This window comes from Camelina sativa, chromosome 16 (genome assembly GCF_030686135.1).
Source record: "Camelina sativa cultivar CO46 ecotype springtype chromosome 16, ASM3068613v1".
In the NCBI taxonomy this organism is placed as follows: Eukaryota; Viridiplantae; Streptophyta; class Magnoliopsida; order Brassicales; family Brassicaceae; genus Camelina; species Camelina sativa.
Window position 1 is genome coordinate 19,184,911 of NC_141895.1, and position 13,904 is coordinate 19,198,814.

The window sequence follows — 13,904 nt, forward strand, 5'->3', positions numbered from 1 at the left end:
GTTTCGTGAGTAATAAGCACGTTATCTGATATAGCTCTTTGGGGAACAAATGCAGATTGGTTCTCAGAGATACACAAATCCAGGATTGGTTGGAGTCTTTTTCGTCAGTATCTTGGATATAATCTTATAGTACACTGAGCACAGGACAATAGGTCTATAATAAGACACTTTTTGGGGGACAGTAATCTTTGGAATTAGCCTAATATGAGTGTCGTTTATTTTCAGGGGTAGACTCCCAGAGATAAAGAAAGCTTGGATCTCTGCAACTAGTTCCTCTCCCACTGTGCTCCAGTTGGATTGGAAAAAGCTTGCTGAGAACCCATCCGGCCCAGGAGCTTTGTCAGGGTGTATAGAGAAGCAAGCTGCCTTGATTTCCTCTGTAGATGGCAATTTGATCAGTGTTTCATTTATGTCCTGTGTGATGCAGCAAGTTAGAGCCTTCTGGACCACATTCCTTCCATTGCCATTTTGGGAGGTAAATATCTACTGAAAGTATTCAGTAATTGCTTTAACTATCTCCTTTTCCTCATAAACTAGGTTCCATGCAGCTGACTCCATCACAACAATGTTATTTAGGGCCCTCCTGCTCTTTGTGGCCGCGTGAAAATAGCCAGTGTTTTTATCTCCCAGGGTCAGCCATAGTTGTCTGCTCCTTTGCTTCCAGAACACCTCTTCATTCTGGTAAGCCTTCAGTAGTTCTCTATTAATTCTCTCCAGTTCCACTTGATTGACTTCATCTTTAGTCATTTGTTCTTCCAATGCTTTGCGTAGAGAGGTAATTTCTTTTTGGCTGTTTTCATGGTGGCTTTTGCTCCAGGTGATGATAGTCCGTCTGCAAGCATCTAGACTCATCTCTACAGATGCATTCGGGGTGGAGCTCCAAGCCTCAAGGACTAACTTCCTCACTTCTTCATTCCCTTTTAAATTTCTATCATATTGGAATAATCCTCTTCTTATTTTCCTAACAGGGTCAAAAGATGTTACCAAAGGTCGGTGGTCTGAACCTTCAAACCTTAAATACTCACATATACCCGAGGGGAACTCCATAATCCATTCACTGTTTGCCATGGCCCTATCGAGTCGATACCTTACCAGATGAGAGTGATGTGTCCCTCTCCAAGACAGAAAGTTACCTGTGTGTTTTAAATCAAACAGGTCGCAAGTTGACATCAATGTTCTCAGATTATTAAATGAACCTTTTGCTTTTGGCGGGCCACCTACTTTTTCAGAGTTATTTATGATTTCATTGAAGTCTCCTGTGATAAACCATGGGCTCTCTCTAAGTTCTCCAATATTCTGGATCTGCAGCCAGAAATCTTGCCTTTTCGCCATATCTGGTTCTCCATATAGGAAGGTAGAGAAAAACTTCTTACCCCTTGTTTTTATGTTCGTGTCGATGAAGTTAGCACCAGATGTAAGAATCTCCATTTCAATGTGTTCTTTCCAGAATAGCGCAAGTCCTCCCGCACTTGACTCCGAAGGAGGAACTAAGAAGTGTGAAGAATAGCTCATCCAGTCCAGATGTTGGAGAATGAACTCAGAGGTATTCTTTGTTTCCATGAGGAATAGTATATCTGGGTAAATTTTTTTCTTGATTTCCCTTAGTCTCTGGCATGTTATGGGATTCCTCAACCCACAACAGTTCCAGCTCACGACTCTTAAGGAAGAGGGACTGGTAGATTCTAAAAATCCACCGTATTCTTTTTCCTTGCAGGAACTAAGGAGATTTTTGGGTTCATGGACTTGCCCTGCTTTGCTTTTCTGCTCCTGACCGATGAGGTATCCTCCTCACTTTGTTCTTTATCTGCAACTTTACTTCTGTTTTGATTCGAGGACTCACCTTTTGTTCTTTGAGTTTGTCTTGTAGCATTGGCTTTCTTTGGAGAACTCTGCACTAGATGTCTTTTTTGGCTTTTCATTCCTGGTAATTTTTGCACTGTTTTTGTGGATGATTTTGCTAGCGGTGGTTGTCCACGCCCTCGTGTTGATTGTGCCTTAATTGTTGATCCAGCTGGAGGTGTTCCTTCTCTAATAATCATATGGTTAACAGGGGTCTCGGATAGCAGGCCCTCCTCTACTGATAAACTTCCTGGGGTCATTGCCCTAGCAGATTCAATAAATTATATCCGCAGTGTGATTCATTAAGTTTCTCTCCTCGCCTTGAATAACTCTCTGCCTCCTTGCAGCACTCTCAGTAGGGTCTGTTACTGTACAATATTGCATTGTGACCTCTCTCAGCTCACTGAGTACTTGGTCCTTAGATGGGATATCAGTCGGAGTCTTAGTTACTCGTGGTAGACTATCGTGCTCGCTCTGACTTTTTTCCGGAATGTTGTTCAGTGGAGGAGGAGTTTGTCGGTCCAAATTGTCTTCATTTCTTTCCAGAGGGGGTCGTCGAGGTCTAGACGTTTCTGATTTCTCCCTCCTAGTTGATCTTTGTTGCTGAGGTTTTTCTCTCCATTGCATCATCCGATAGGTAGGAGCTCGGGTGGATTGCCTTTGTGTTCTGAGGTTATCAGTTTCAAACTGACGAGAGCTACTTCTAATCTCATACCTTCTGTCCCTTGTAGGTACATAGGTGCGGGCTCTGTTGGATCTCTCTCCTGAGAGGGAGTATTGATTCTCCCTTCTAGTGTCTAGTTTACGTTTCCGAGAAGTGATGTCCTCCTGGGACTCGAATCCTGACTGAACTGCTAATCCTTGGGATTTTGGGGCTGTGAAGTTATCACTAGCCACATAGTAGTTTCTTGACACCTCTCTTGATAGGGTTAGATCTTGCTTGTCCATCTGTTGGCTAGGTTTCTTTCTTTTAGTAGCTAACCCTGGACAACTTTTCTTCTCGTGAGGCAGCTTCATACAATGTTGACAATGGTTTTTAAGATTTCTGTACTCAAAGGTAATAATTGCTTCTTTTCCATTTGGGAAATCCACCACTGTATCTCTTGCGAGAGGTTGAAGGCCATTTATGAGTGTCTTTATTTTTGCAGTGGAGGTAGTTATCTCCAGATCTAGGAACTCACCAAGTTCCTCCGCGATAGCTTGAAGCATTGCTGGTTGCCAATAATGTTTTGGAAGTCCTTGAAGTTCCACCCAGAACGGGATCAAAGATGGGAAAGATTCTGAGATTTCTGGTTCCCATTTTTGAAGGATGACCATCCACTGATCAAAATGGTAAGGTCGGTTGTCTAACACTTTTTGCATGTCTTCCTCATATTCGGAACTGAACTGAAAACATCCTCTTCCTAGATCCGCCCCAATTGCTTTTCCTCGAAGGTTCCATCTGTTAGCCAGAAATGGAAAGAGGGACCATAGTCTCTGGATCGAAGGGTTTGTGAATCTTCCAATCAGCGTTAATGCATTAGCTTCTATTAGCTCTGTTGTATCTATTTCTGGTGCTCTGATTCTCTTCCGGGGGGAGGGGAGAATCCTCTCACTACTTCTTTTCCTTTTTGGTGGTATGGTATGCGTCTCTCCATAACTTGTAGTTTTAAATGGGGTGAGGATTTGCTTCTACTGGTAAAGAATCCGTTCAGGGAGCAGGGTTTGTATTTGGTTTTCTCAGGGTTAACAAGGTTTACACTCGTTTGTAGGGGTTACACAGATTATATTGTCAAAGAAAAAACTTACAGTGGTTCTTGTCTTGTCGTTGCATACGATATGTTTACCAGTTCAAAGTGATGGAGGGGTTGTGATGGTTGAAAAGTGGTTGTTGCGGTGGTGCTGGGAGGTCGGAAAGCTCGAGACCACCATGGAAACCTCAATTAAAAACCAATATATTAACCATGTGTAGTAACTAGTAAGTATTGAATTGCGACAATGTGGGCAAATATATCTGTCATTTACACAGTAAAAGTAGTAAGGGATTGTATAAAAAATTATGAACATATAGAGATACACCAATAATTTAGCCTCTTGATTTTGACTCTATGTGTGTACTGGAATTACAACTATTTAAAACAATAGTAGTCGAAGCTTATTTAGAATATCCAACTCACATGATAGTTATGTCTGAATGCCACCGTTTGTAGACCCCGACATTCATTTTCGAGCTTATTTTGGTTATCTATACGAAATTGTTATAACTAAAACACGTTTTACTATAGAGTTTTTTTTTTAATTTGTGAAACAAACAAAATATCAAAATGACTTTCACATTTCTTCATACACCCAATTTTCCTAAAAATCATAGTGTTACGAATGATCTCGAAGACATTTTGAGCTCCAACACTAAAATCTTAATAATAATAGATGTACTAATATACTGAGATAAATGACAAATATCTTTAAGTTTGGTATTTTAGCTTAGAGATGAACAAGTGGGAGAGTAGACAAAACGTGTGATTAGATATGAGAAAAAAAAATCAGAAGAGAGGGAACACGGTAAGGGAAAGGTAGGTTCGGCCGCAGCAGATCCCTAGACCGGCTCTCATGCAGCACGACGCTTTATTTTGTATGCCTAACCATGTGACTGCAGTCTCCCATTTAATTCAGTTGGCCGCTACTTGTTTCTTTGTTTTTTTTCTTCTTAACCCCAACCTATGGTCAGTTTTTCAACTCTGGTTACTCACACACTTGTTATTACTTTTTTTTTTGACGGCCACTTGTTACTACTACTCACTACATCTACTTGTTTTATTTTTGTCAATGTCTCAATTTTATATAAACCTTCTTAATATATATATATGCTGATTGGTTTTGTCACTTAGTCTGATTTTACTCTGTGGGCAAATTTTGTAAGAAAATTTGGGTTTGAATCTCTCATTTCTTATAGGTTGTGCATCTTAACAACAATAGCTATTTAATTTGCCCAAGTTCAGCGTATCATAGGAAAACAGTAAAAATTGATTCGAATTTGTGATTTTCTTTTTCAGATACATATATATATATATATATATATATATATACACATAAATATAACTAATGTTCTGCAAATCTTTAAAATTTGTTCATTGAATGTAACTTTGATAATTAGATTAACAAAATCAACATCACATGTAAGAAATCGAATTCCTGATTATTCAAACTACTTCTTTATTTTTATTTTATCTTTACATAAGCTGTCATTGATCTAGTGACGAAAAAAATTGATTTAAATGTTACGTTATATAATATATATGTTTAGTCGTTTAATTACATGTGTGTATGAAATATATGGATATTTCATCATGGGTACTAGATTTTGCTGTCACTCCATTTGTATAAATATTCGGAATTTTTTATAGATATATTTACATAAAATTTTGTTCAGTTGTAAAATCAATGATACATATCGTTATTAAAATACTACTGTTAAACATTCAAAAATGCCATGTTGGAAATAATATATTAAATCTTTTTTTTAATATATTAAATTCTACATATTTCTTGTGAAACTTTAGAAATTATCCCAGTAAATAAATATAATAATGGACGACCTCAAGGTTGATCATCATCAGTGTGTACACCAAAATACATTACCCCAAAAGTCCAATATATAAAATCGTTTCCCAACATATTTACGTTATTACATTCGTATGGGACTCAGATATTTCTTCTACACATTCACATCTAATAGTAGTATATATATATATATATATATATATATATATATATATATATTGGTAAACATGTGAAGGATAGTCTTATATATTTGTCAAATGATACTCAAATTTCTTATAGAAAAAGATGAAACACAAATAGTGTGTGTAAGAAAAACTCACACATAATCAAATTCCAATAGTTCTCGGTTGTTGAAAAACATGGAAAATGCCGGTGGAGGTCTCGAATCTCATGTATTCATTCGTACCTATAATTTGGCAAAGCATAGTAATGCATAGTACTAATACATAAATACAGTCTTTAATGGGAATATTGGGAACGAGATATGAAGGTACGATCTTTAGACAATGGTACGTAAGGAAGAGTATATAATCCACCCTGTCAACCTTATATTTTCACGCTATTCATTTTGCTTTTGCCCCCCTCTCGTACGTCTCTCTCTACATTTATGTGTTCCATCGGTTAATTCTTGAATTGTAGTTAATTCCGATTCCGACATAATCTTTAAAAAAAAAAAACTCTTGATCATAAGTTCATAACACACCATTTACGTTTATCCTGATCCATTAACTTACGTTTTTTCTTCTTCTTAATGACTCATTTTACGTTTAACAAACACACAAATACCGTAATATCCAATTTATTACTTACTACTATTGTTTTATGCATATATGTTTTGGCTCTTTTCTCGCTATCTTGTAAATTCTCTAATATAAGGAAAACAAACGTTGGGACAATAAATTTGATACGGTACAAAAGATTCCATATGGTCGCTCTTTAAAAATACCCATTTGCAGTTATTTCATTCCTGATTTGAAATGGAAATATACCTATATATAATATAATATGATATATATATATTCCTTTTGGTACAAAAAAAAATATATTCTTTAGAGATTTTATGGCACATTGTATATATATTAATTAATATTCAATAGAATCACTTCACGGATGGAATTATATTATACTATTCATTTATTTTTCTACGTAATTTGAAAATGGAATCATATCATTTTTGTTTTTCACGGTAGTTAGGAAATCAAATCAGAATCTCTTTTAACACTCTATATCCAAATCTTAAGAATCAGAATCGGCTTAAAATTCGAAACAGTTAAAAAAAAAAAAAAAAAAAAAAAACTCACTTTTTCTACTCCGAGAAGTTTGGGATGACAGATTAGAGGAGACCTTGTCATAATTACCAATCCACTGCTATATTTATTTACCCATCACAAGCTAACTTATCCGCGCATGTTAGCTGTCCTCCACTAGAAAACACGCTGGCCTTTGCTAACGTACGCGGAGTGTTGTTGTTACAGTTCACACATCTTTTCTCATCCTTCTTCTTCTTCACTGTGTATATTAAAAAAAAAAAAAAAACAGTAAGCAAAAAATATTTTATATTTTTTTTCTTGTGAGTTGCTCGTTTATGGGAGAATCGTGTCAGATTAATTTCTATTTTTGTTGGTTTAATTTTCCATATTTAAGTTAAGAAAATATTATAATAACAAAATCTGTGAATTAGAGAAATAAAAAAATAAAAAAAATAAAAAAGATCTCGTGGGTCGGGTCGCCATTATATATGCAAGTCTTTCTCCTACCTTTTGCTCCTTGCGAAATTTACTGAAACTACTTTTTATTTTTCTCTTCTCTTTCTCTTTTCTTTCTCAAGTGTCACAAGATTCAAAGAGAGTGGCCTTAAACCCCCATCAAAGGAACATTCAATGGGTACGTTTCTTTTTTTTTTTTTTTTTTGTTTTTTTTCCGTTTTTGTGTTATTATTCGAGTAAACATACGATTTTTGGTATGAAATTTTCATTTTTGGTTTATGGGTTATTTAGTATTTGGAGGTTGCATATGAAAAGCTTTTGTCTTTTTTTTTTTTTTTTTTTTCATTTCTTGTTTCTGATTTTGTGAAATTAGGACTAAAAGGGTTTTTGTTCTTCTTCATTCTTGTGGGTTTCTTTTTTCTCTGTGAAGCTTTATTTAGAAGTTAACCTAGGATTTGATGTCGGTGGGATCTCTGTTTCTCACTCCTTGTTAATAAGAAAACAGAGACAAAATGTGGTTTTTTTTTTTATAATCTTCCTCTGTTCTGTTTTTTTGAAAGTTTCTGTCTTTGAAATTTACCAAAACAAGGAATCATAATCTCACTGTCTTTTTGGGAATTTTGGTTGAACAGATGTTAGCATGAGTTTTTCACAAGATATGGATAATGAGTATGAGAAACTGATAAGAAGAATGAATCCACCGAGGTATTCTTTTTTCTCCTTCCTTTTTGTTTAGTATAACCACTTTTAAAAGTGATATTGATTTTTGGATAATAAACCTCTCTATTATTTTTGTCAGGGTAGTGATTGATAATGACTCTTGCAAGAAGGCAACTGTGATAAGGGTACTTTTTTTAATTTTGTTTGGTTCATGTACAAATTTCTGGTTTTATCATTTATGTAGTCTTGTCCTTAATTTTTGTTTTGTCTACAGGTTGATAGTGCAAATGAGTATGGGATTCTTCTTGAAGTTGTACAAATCCTTACTGATCTTAACCTGACTATCTCCAAGGCTTACATATCTTCTGATGGTGGTTGGTTCATGGATGGTATGTTCCATATCTTAAATGGTGTCGTTTTTTTGTTTTGTTTTGGATTCTCTTTTACTTTTGAACAAAGGAATTGATTCTCTTTATTCTCTTTGCAACTTGGCAGTATTTAATGTCACCGACCAAGATGGTAACAAAGTCACTGATGAAGTTGTTCTAGACTATATCCAAAAAGTGAGTTTTTTCATTTGTCTTTGATTCTCTTTATGTGAGTTCAATGAGTCTAATGAGTGTAAATTTTTGCAGTCTCTTGGGCCTGAAGCTTGTTTCTCTACTTCCCTGAGATCTGTTGGTGTCATACCATCAACAGACAGCACTGTTATCGAGTTAACTGGATGTGACAGACCAGGGTTGCTGTCTGAACTGTCAGCTGTTCTGACCCATCTCAAATGCAGTGTCCTAAGTGCCGAGGTTTGGACACATAACACTAGAGCAGCTGCTGTGATGCATGTGACAGATGACTTAACCGGGTGTGGCGTTTCTGATCCAGAGAGGTTGTCTCGGATCAAGAACCTTCTCAGAAATGTGCTTAAGGGAAGCAACACACCAAGGGAAGCCAAAACCTTAGTTTCTCACGGAGAGGTTCACACAGATAGGAGACTTCATCAGATGATGTTTGAAGATAGAGACTATGAACTCCGTGTGGTGGACGATGATTCCTCAATCCAAGATGAAAGACAAAGACCAGATGTTTGTGTTGATAATTGGCTTGATAAGGATTACTCTGTGGTGACAGTTAGATGTAAAGACAGACCAAAGCTTCTGTTCGACACAGTCTGCACCTTGACTGATATGCAGTATGTGGTTTTCCATGGAAGTGTTGATACTAAGGGCACAGAGGCATATCAGGTATAGAAAGATCCCATTACAGTAGAACATCTAGTTTCCCTGATTCATTCATTCTCTAATCGGTTTAATCTTTGCTTTACAGGAGTATTATGTGAGACATATAGATGGATCCCCTGTAAAATCAGAGGCAGAGAAGCAAAGAGTCATACAGTGTCTTGAAGCAGCTATCAAAAGAAGAGTATCTGAGGTACACATGGTTCACCATATACAGTTTCTGGTATATATAATATTTGTGTAGCTATAATTGAAGAAGATCATTGTTTAATGTTATAGGGATTGAAGTTGGAACTGTGCACCACAGATAGAGTAGGCTTATTGTCAAACGTGACTCGCATATTCCGTGAAAACAGCCTAACGGTCACAAGAGCTGAAGTGAAAACCAAAGGAGGCAAAGCTCTAAACACATTCTATGTCAGTGATGCATCTGGTTACTCAATCGATGCCAAGACCATAGATTCCATAAGACAAACCATAGGCCAAACTATCCTTAAAGTCAAGAACAACCCTCAAGAGCAACAACAAAGACAGAAATCGCCTTCTCACGATTCCCCTACAAGGTTTCTCTTTGGAGGTCTCTTCAAGTCGAAATCTTTTGTCAACTTTGGTTTGGTCCGGTCATACTCTTGAAGAACAACTTCACTTAGCTGTGAGAGGTTCAAATCTCCTCTAGGTTTTTAACTTCTTTAAGCTTGAGAAGAATCTGTAAATCCATCACCAAATATAACCTTAATTCTTGGTCTAGGATCCAACTTTGGTTAGGGGAAAAAAGACAAAAGTGTTTAGTTGATGTCATGTCATGACTAAGTGTTAAGTGTTAACCTTTTCTTCTTATATATATTAAATCCTCATTATCTTTCTTTGAATCTTCTTCTTCAGATGTTTCAGTCTAAATTGCTTATGTCAAAATTAAAATGTTCAAGACATGAAAACAAAATAACCTACAATAAAACATAATAACTTCATAATTGGATAGATAAGATTGAGGGATTCCAATGAAGGCACCCAAATTTACACTAAACCATTGATTAATTTGTTCGTTATAATTATATATACATATAGACTCAATGAAGCTACGTGTATGTATGTAATAAAATGAACATGTGAGGGTATGTGTAGACATTGTCACCGAACACTTTAAGGGCGTGTTTACTGAAACTATGTCGATGGGTATTGTATAGATTCTCGAGTCACATGGAGAGACCAACAAAGTGAAACCTCTCCACCACCATCACAACACCGCCCATTTTGTTTTTTCACATTCATTGTTCATTTTTACATGTTACATTTTCTTTTTTTCTTTCAATTTATAATAATTACTAAAACTTAGCATATTGACATGTGACTCGTCTCGTTTCCTTGTTCACAGTACATGGCTTTCAGTGTGGGTTGAGGATTCTTCATGGCAGAGGATATCTTTTAAGTTTCAGTGATTGTCTACATAGATTTATTTTTAGAAATTATGACTTTGCAGACTATTGTCTATTGACTACACATGCATATTTGATCTAATGTTTATATCATAATTATTTAGTGTTTCATCACGAAATGGTGAGTTTATTTCTCCTAACTTTTGCTATTTTAGTTGTATTAAGTGACACAAAAATTGTTTTATTTATATTCTCTAGATTAGAATGTGTTTCGACCTACGAAGTCAAATTTTGTGATTATCCAACACAAACAAAATGTGAATTTTCTTTAACAAAAAAAAAAAAGAAAGTTAATTTTGGGTTATTTTTTATATAATAAAAATACTGTGCATGTTAAAAAAAAAGTACTGTGCATAACAAATGATAACTTTTAAAATATAAACTATCTTACATTATAATGTGGCATCAAATTAATTAATTGATACAAATTAATTATAATGTAAATATAAATTACCTCGGTAAATTGATACAAATTAATTATAATGTAAATATAAATTACCTCGGTAAATTGATACAAATTAATTATAATGTATTTTTTATAAAACATGTTTAAAGAAATTAATCATGTTTGGATATGTTAGGCATTACACTAATCATATTTGTATGTGTGTAGGATTTTATAATTGTTGTTTTTAGTCTTCATAATTTAACATGGATGGTCAATATAGAGTGTGAATTGATTTAGAACATCGATTTTTATTTTGTTTCCTCTAAATCACAACCGTACGCGGCCACATGTTTCCATTAATAACGCATTACTCATGCCAAAATTAAAATTCTCTCATCTATAAGACTAAACATAACACTTATTTTTTAAAAAAAGACAGAAAAAAACACACTAAACATAACATAATTGATCTCATATCTATCCAATCTATTGACCATTGACCATTTTTTTTTTGTTGTTTGTTCGTTTTTTTGCCATATTGAGTCAATACACGCACCACAACCACCACACTTCCACCCAATTTCTAAATTTTAACGTTTTTAAAAAAAAGATTTTCTTCTTTATTATTATCCATACCCTAATTAATTTACTCTATTTAAAATCCTCACGCTAAGCAACAACCCCTAATTCAGATTTAAAACCCTTTAAAACACAAGCGTCAACATTTAAAACATCAACAAACACAAACAAACCAATCCACACACACACACACACAAAAGTCTTGTTACATTGTCAAGTTGAATCAAGAATCAAGAAACAAGAATCAAGAATCAAGAAAATGGAGGATTCAGGGCGTGGAGGAGATCATTTTCCAGGTTTTGAGATGAGAGTTCACAACGACAATTGTGTTTTCCGGCGAAGTCTTAGCTGCCGGCTTCAGAGACGAGCTCCTTGTCCTCTCCTCTTACCACCAAGACCTCCTCCTTCTTCTTCCACGGAGGCTCCTTCTACGACCAGCGCCGTTTCTGTGTCTGCGTTTTGTCAAAACGGCACAGATCCGATCCCTCTCTTGTCTCCTCTCGTCCTTCCTTCAATGCTTCAACCTAATCCAACCACCACCTCTCACTAACTCTTTTTTTTTTCTCCTTCCCATTTTATTGTAGATTTCTTCATTTACTGTAATGATTATTTGGATTTTTTTTTTCATTTAAAAGTTTCAAACATCTAAGTAGATTCAAATCTGTTATTGTCTCTATACAAATTTCACAAAGGTGACGAGGATCGTCTTCTCCCAATCTTGATAAAACTGAAGATTTTATTTTCTTAATATCATTTACTATTTGTACAATATATTCTGTACAATCTTTTTCTTATTGACTACTAATATCTTTTCAATGCCACAATATTAATTCCACCAACTTTAGTTTTTGATTCATTGTCTTTGTCTCTACAAAAAGTTATGTAAGGAAGGAGTGTTTTGTTTTGTTCAACACGAAGGAGTGTGTGCACCTCAAGCCAACCTCTTTAATTTGGTCTGATAGCATTTTTATTGGTCCAAAAAAAAATTAGAACAATTATGTTTTACTCTTCTTGTATTATTATTAATCATGATTATGTTTTTTAAACGCAAATTGTATTTCGTCATCACAACACTGTTAATGTAATGATGCGTTAACGTCGGATATTTTTTTTTCCTATGACACAAAATTTTAAAGAGTAAAAAAAACTGATGGAATATTATATCTTCATCTTTTGGGTAGATTTCTAGAAAAATGAAAAATGTTTTTACGATTTGTTATAATCAAAGAAGAAAATCACATTTTTTAATTTTAATATGAAATTATTATTGAGTTGGATGTTACCAAATTCATTGTCATTTGGGATAAGATCATGAGAGTTAGGAGCAGTCACATTATCTCTTGACTTAGTCTACCTCAAATATTGCACATTTCTACTTAATTAACATATACTATGGAACTGCTCATCGTAATCTTTCAACACCAATATACAAGAATTCAAAATTTATGTAGTTAGAGTTTCAATATCTACCTAAAATCAGAACAATTTGACATTCTTTATATGTCCGACAATTGCAAACTATTCGTCCCGGACAACAATGGCTTCCAATTCAGCCACCTATATTGATTATGTCACGGTTATTAACCTCACAGATTCATGTGAACTCCTAATAATTATTGAACCGGCCCAGGACTTGAGATAACCCACACTAGTTCTATCTCTTTTTAGTTCTGATCTGTCTTTACTAAAGGTTTCTATGTATTCCAAAAATGTAGTCATGTAGAAAAATTTCAAAACGAAATCTCAATAACTAATGGTCTTATCATATGAGAGAGTGTTATGACTAGCTCAAAAGTCTTCTCACAACAAATTCTTTGTCTCCCAAGAAACTCGGCCTCACACTCAAATTAAGGGCTTTTGATTACATATTGTGACAGAGAAGTTTATCAATATGTGATTCTAAATTTTCACTCGCATGAAAGATTAGGCCCTTTTTGAGTATATATCACATTACTTTGAAGGTTTAGTTATAATCCTGTAATTCCTTAACTAAGTTGATGTCTCGTAAAAAATTCATTCCTACTTACATATTTCAAGGTTGGACTTCACTTACCAAGTTTCTTTTTAGGAGACGTATCTTTTTATATTGTCTAGTCGTTAATTAATGTCATAATTAAGAGATCGAACGTCTTACACGTTTTAAATCAAAACCCCTAAATATTAATTAGTAAATCATGCGCCAATGTTTCGCTATGGATTCTCATGACCAACATTGTGTGCCGAAAACGACTAGATACATACATTAGCAAATGAGAATGCAGATGATGGTGACTATAATAGTACAATAATAACATATAGTCCAATGAAATGCATGAAACTCAACATGATGGTATATGTGTATTATTGTCATGTCTATGATGAATGGTGATTCTTGTTCCTCGTATCAATTCACACGTGAATCCCACAACTAGTAAAAGGAGATGTGAAAATTCTTGTAAAAATAACTTCATATATTATTTCTGTTATCGTCGATGATGTAATCAACCACTAGGATAAGTGGGTCACAATTTTTTTTTTTTTTATATAG

The 13,904-nt window shown here is 34.8% G+C and overlaps 3 protein-coding genes across 3 annotated transcripts; 2 read left to right on the plus strand and 1 right to left on the minus strand.

Moving 5' to 3' along the window:
* Positions 1-483: 483 nt before the first annotated feature.
* Positions 484-2,099, minus strand: LOC147925726 (uncharacterized). The gene is made up of 3 exons (XM_087492739.1): positions 1,841-2,099; positions 1,197-1,487; positions 484-1,133 (listed from the first exon to the last, which is right to left on the minus strand). Exons 1-3 carry the CDS (start codon positions 2,097-2,099, stop codon positions 484-486), a joined length of 1,200 nt encoding a protein of 399 aa, XP_087348865.1.
* A 4,788-nt stretch (positions 2,100-6,887) lies between these two features.
* Positions 6,888-9,846, plus strand: LOC104750738 (ACT domain-containing protein ACR4). Its single transcript, XM_010472578.3, has 8 exons — positions 6,888-7,263; positions 7,718-7,790; positions 7,885-7,930; positions 8,020-8,134; positions 8,241-8,308; positions 8,381-8,983; positions 9,066-9,170; positions 9,257-9,846. The coding sequence occupies exons 1-8, from the start codon at positions 7,260-7,262 to the stop codon at positions 9,608-9,610; spliced, it is 1,368 nt and encodes a 455-aa protein (XP_010470880.1). The 5' UTR covers positions 6,888-7,259; the 3' UTR covers positions 9,611-9,846.
* A 1,542-nt stretch (positions 9,847-11,388) lies between these two features.
* Positions 11,389-12,233, plus strand: LOC109129592 (uncharacterized). The gene has a single exon (XM_019238033.2). The coding sequence runs from the start codon at positions 11,637-11,639 to the stop codon at positions 11,925-11,927; it is 291 nt and encodes a 96-aa protein (XP_019093578.1). The 5' UTR covers positions 11,389-11,636; the 3' UTR covers positions 11,928-12,233.
* The last annotated feature ends 1,671 nt before the right edge of the window (positions 12,234-13,904 follow it).

Bases quoted from the DNA above. Each gene is read 5' to 3' on its own strand.
- LOC147925726 (XM_087492739.1), bottom strand. From the start codon at position 2,099: ATGACCCCAGGAAGTTTATCAGTAGAGGAGGGCCTGCTATCCGAGACC. The intron at 1,488-1,840 runs GTGAGTCCTCGA...CACACTTCTTAG, and splicing joins ACAAACTCAAAGAACAAAAG to TTCCTCCTTCGGAGTCAAGT. The intron at 1,134-1,196 runs GTTCATTTAATA...TAAAACACACAG, and splicing joins TGGCCCGCCAAAAGCAAAAG to GTAACTTTCTGTCTTGGAGA.
- LOC104750738 (XM_010472578.3), top strand. The intron at 8,135-8,240 runs GTATGTTCCATA...GCAACTTGGCAG, and splicing joins TGGTGGTTGGTTCATGGATG to TATTTAATGTCACCGACCAA. The intron at 8,309-8,380 runs GTGAGTTTTTTC...AAATTTTTGCAG, and splicing joins TTCTAGACTATATCCAAAAA to TCTCTTGGGCCTGAAGCTTG.
- LOC109129592 (XM_019238033.2), top strand. From the start codon at position 11,637: ATGGAGGATTCAGGGCGTGGAGGAGATCATTTTCCAGGTTTTGAGATG.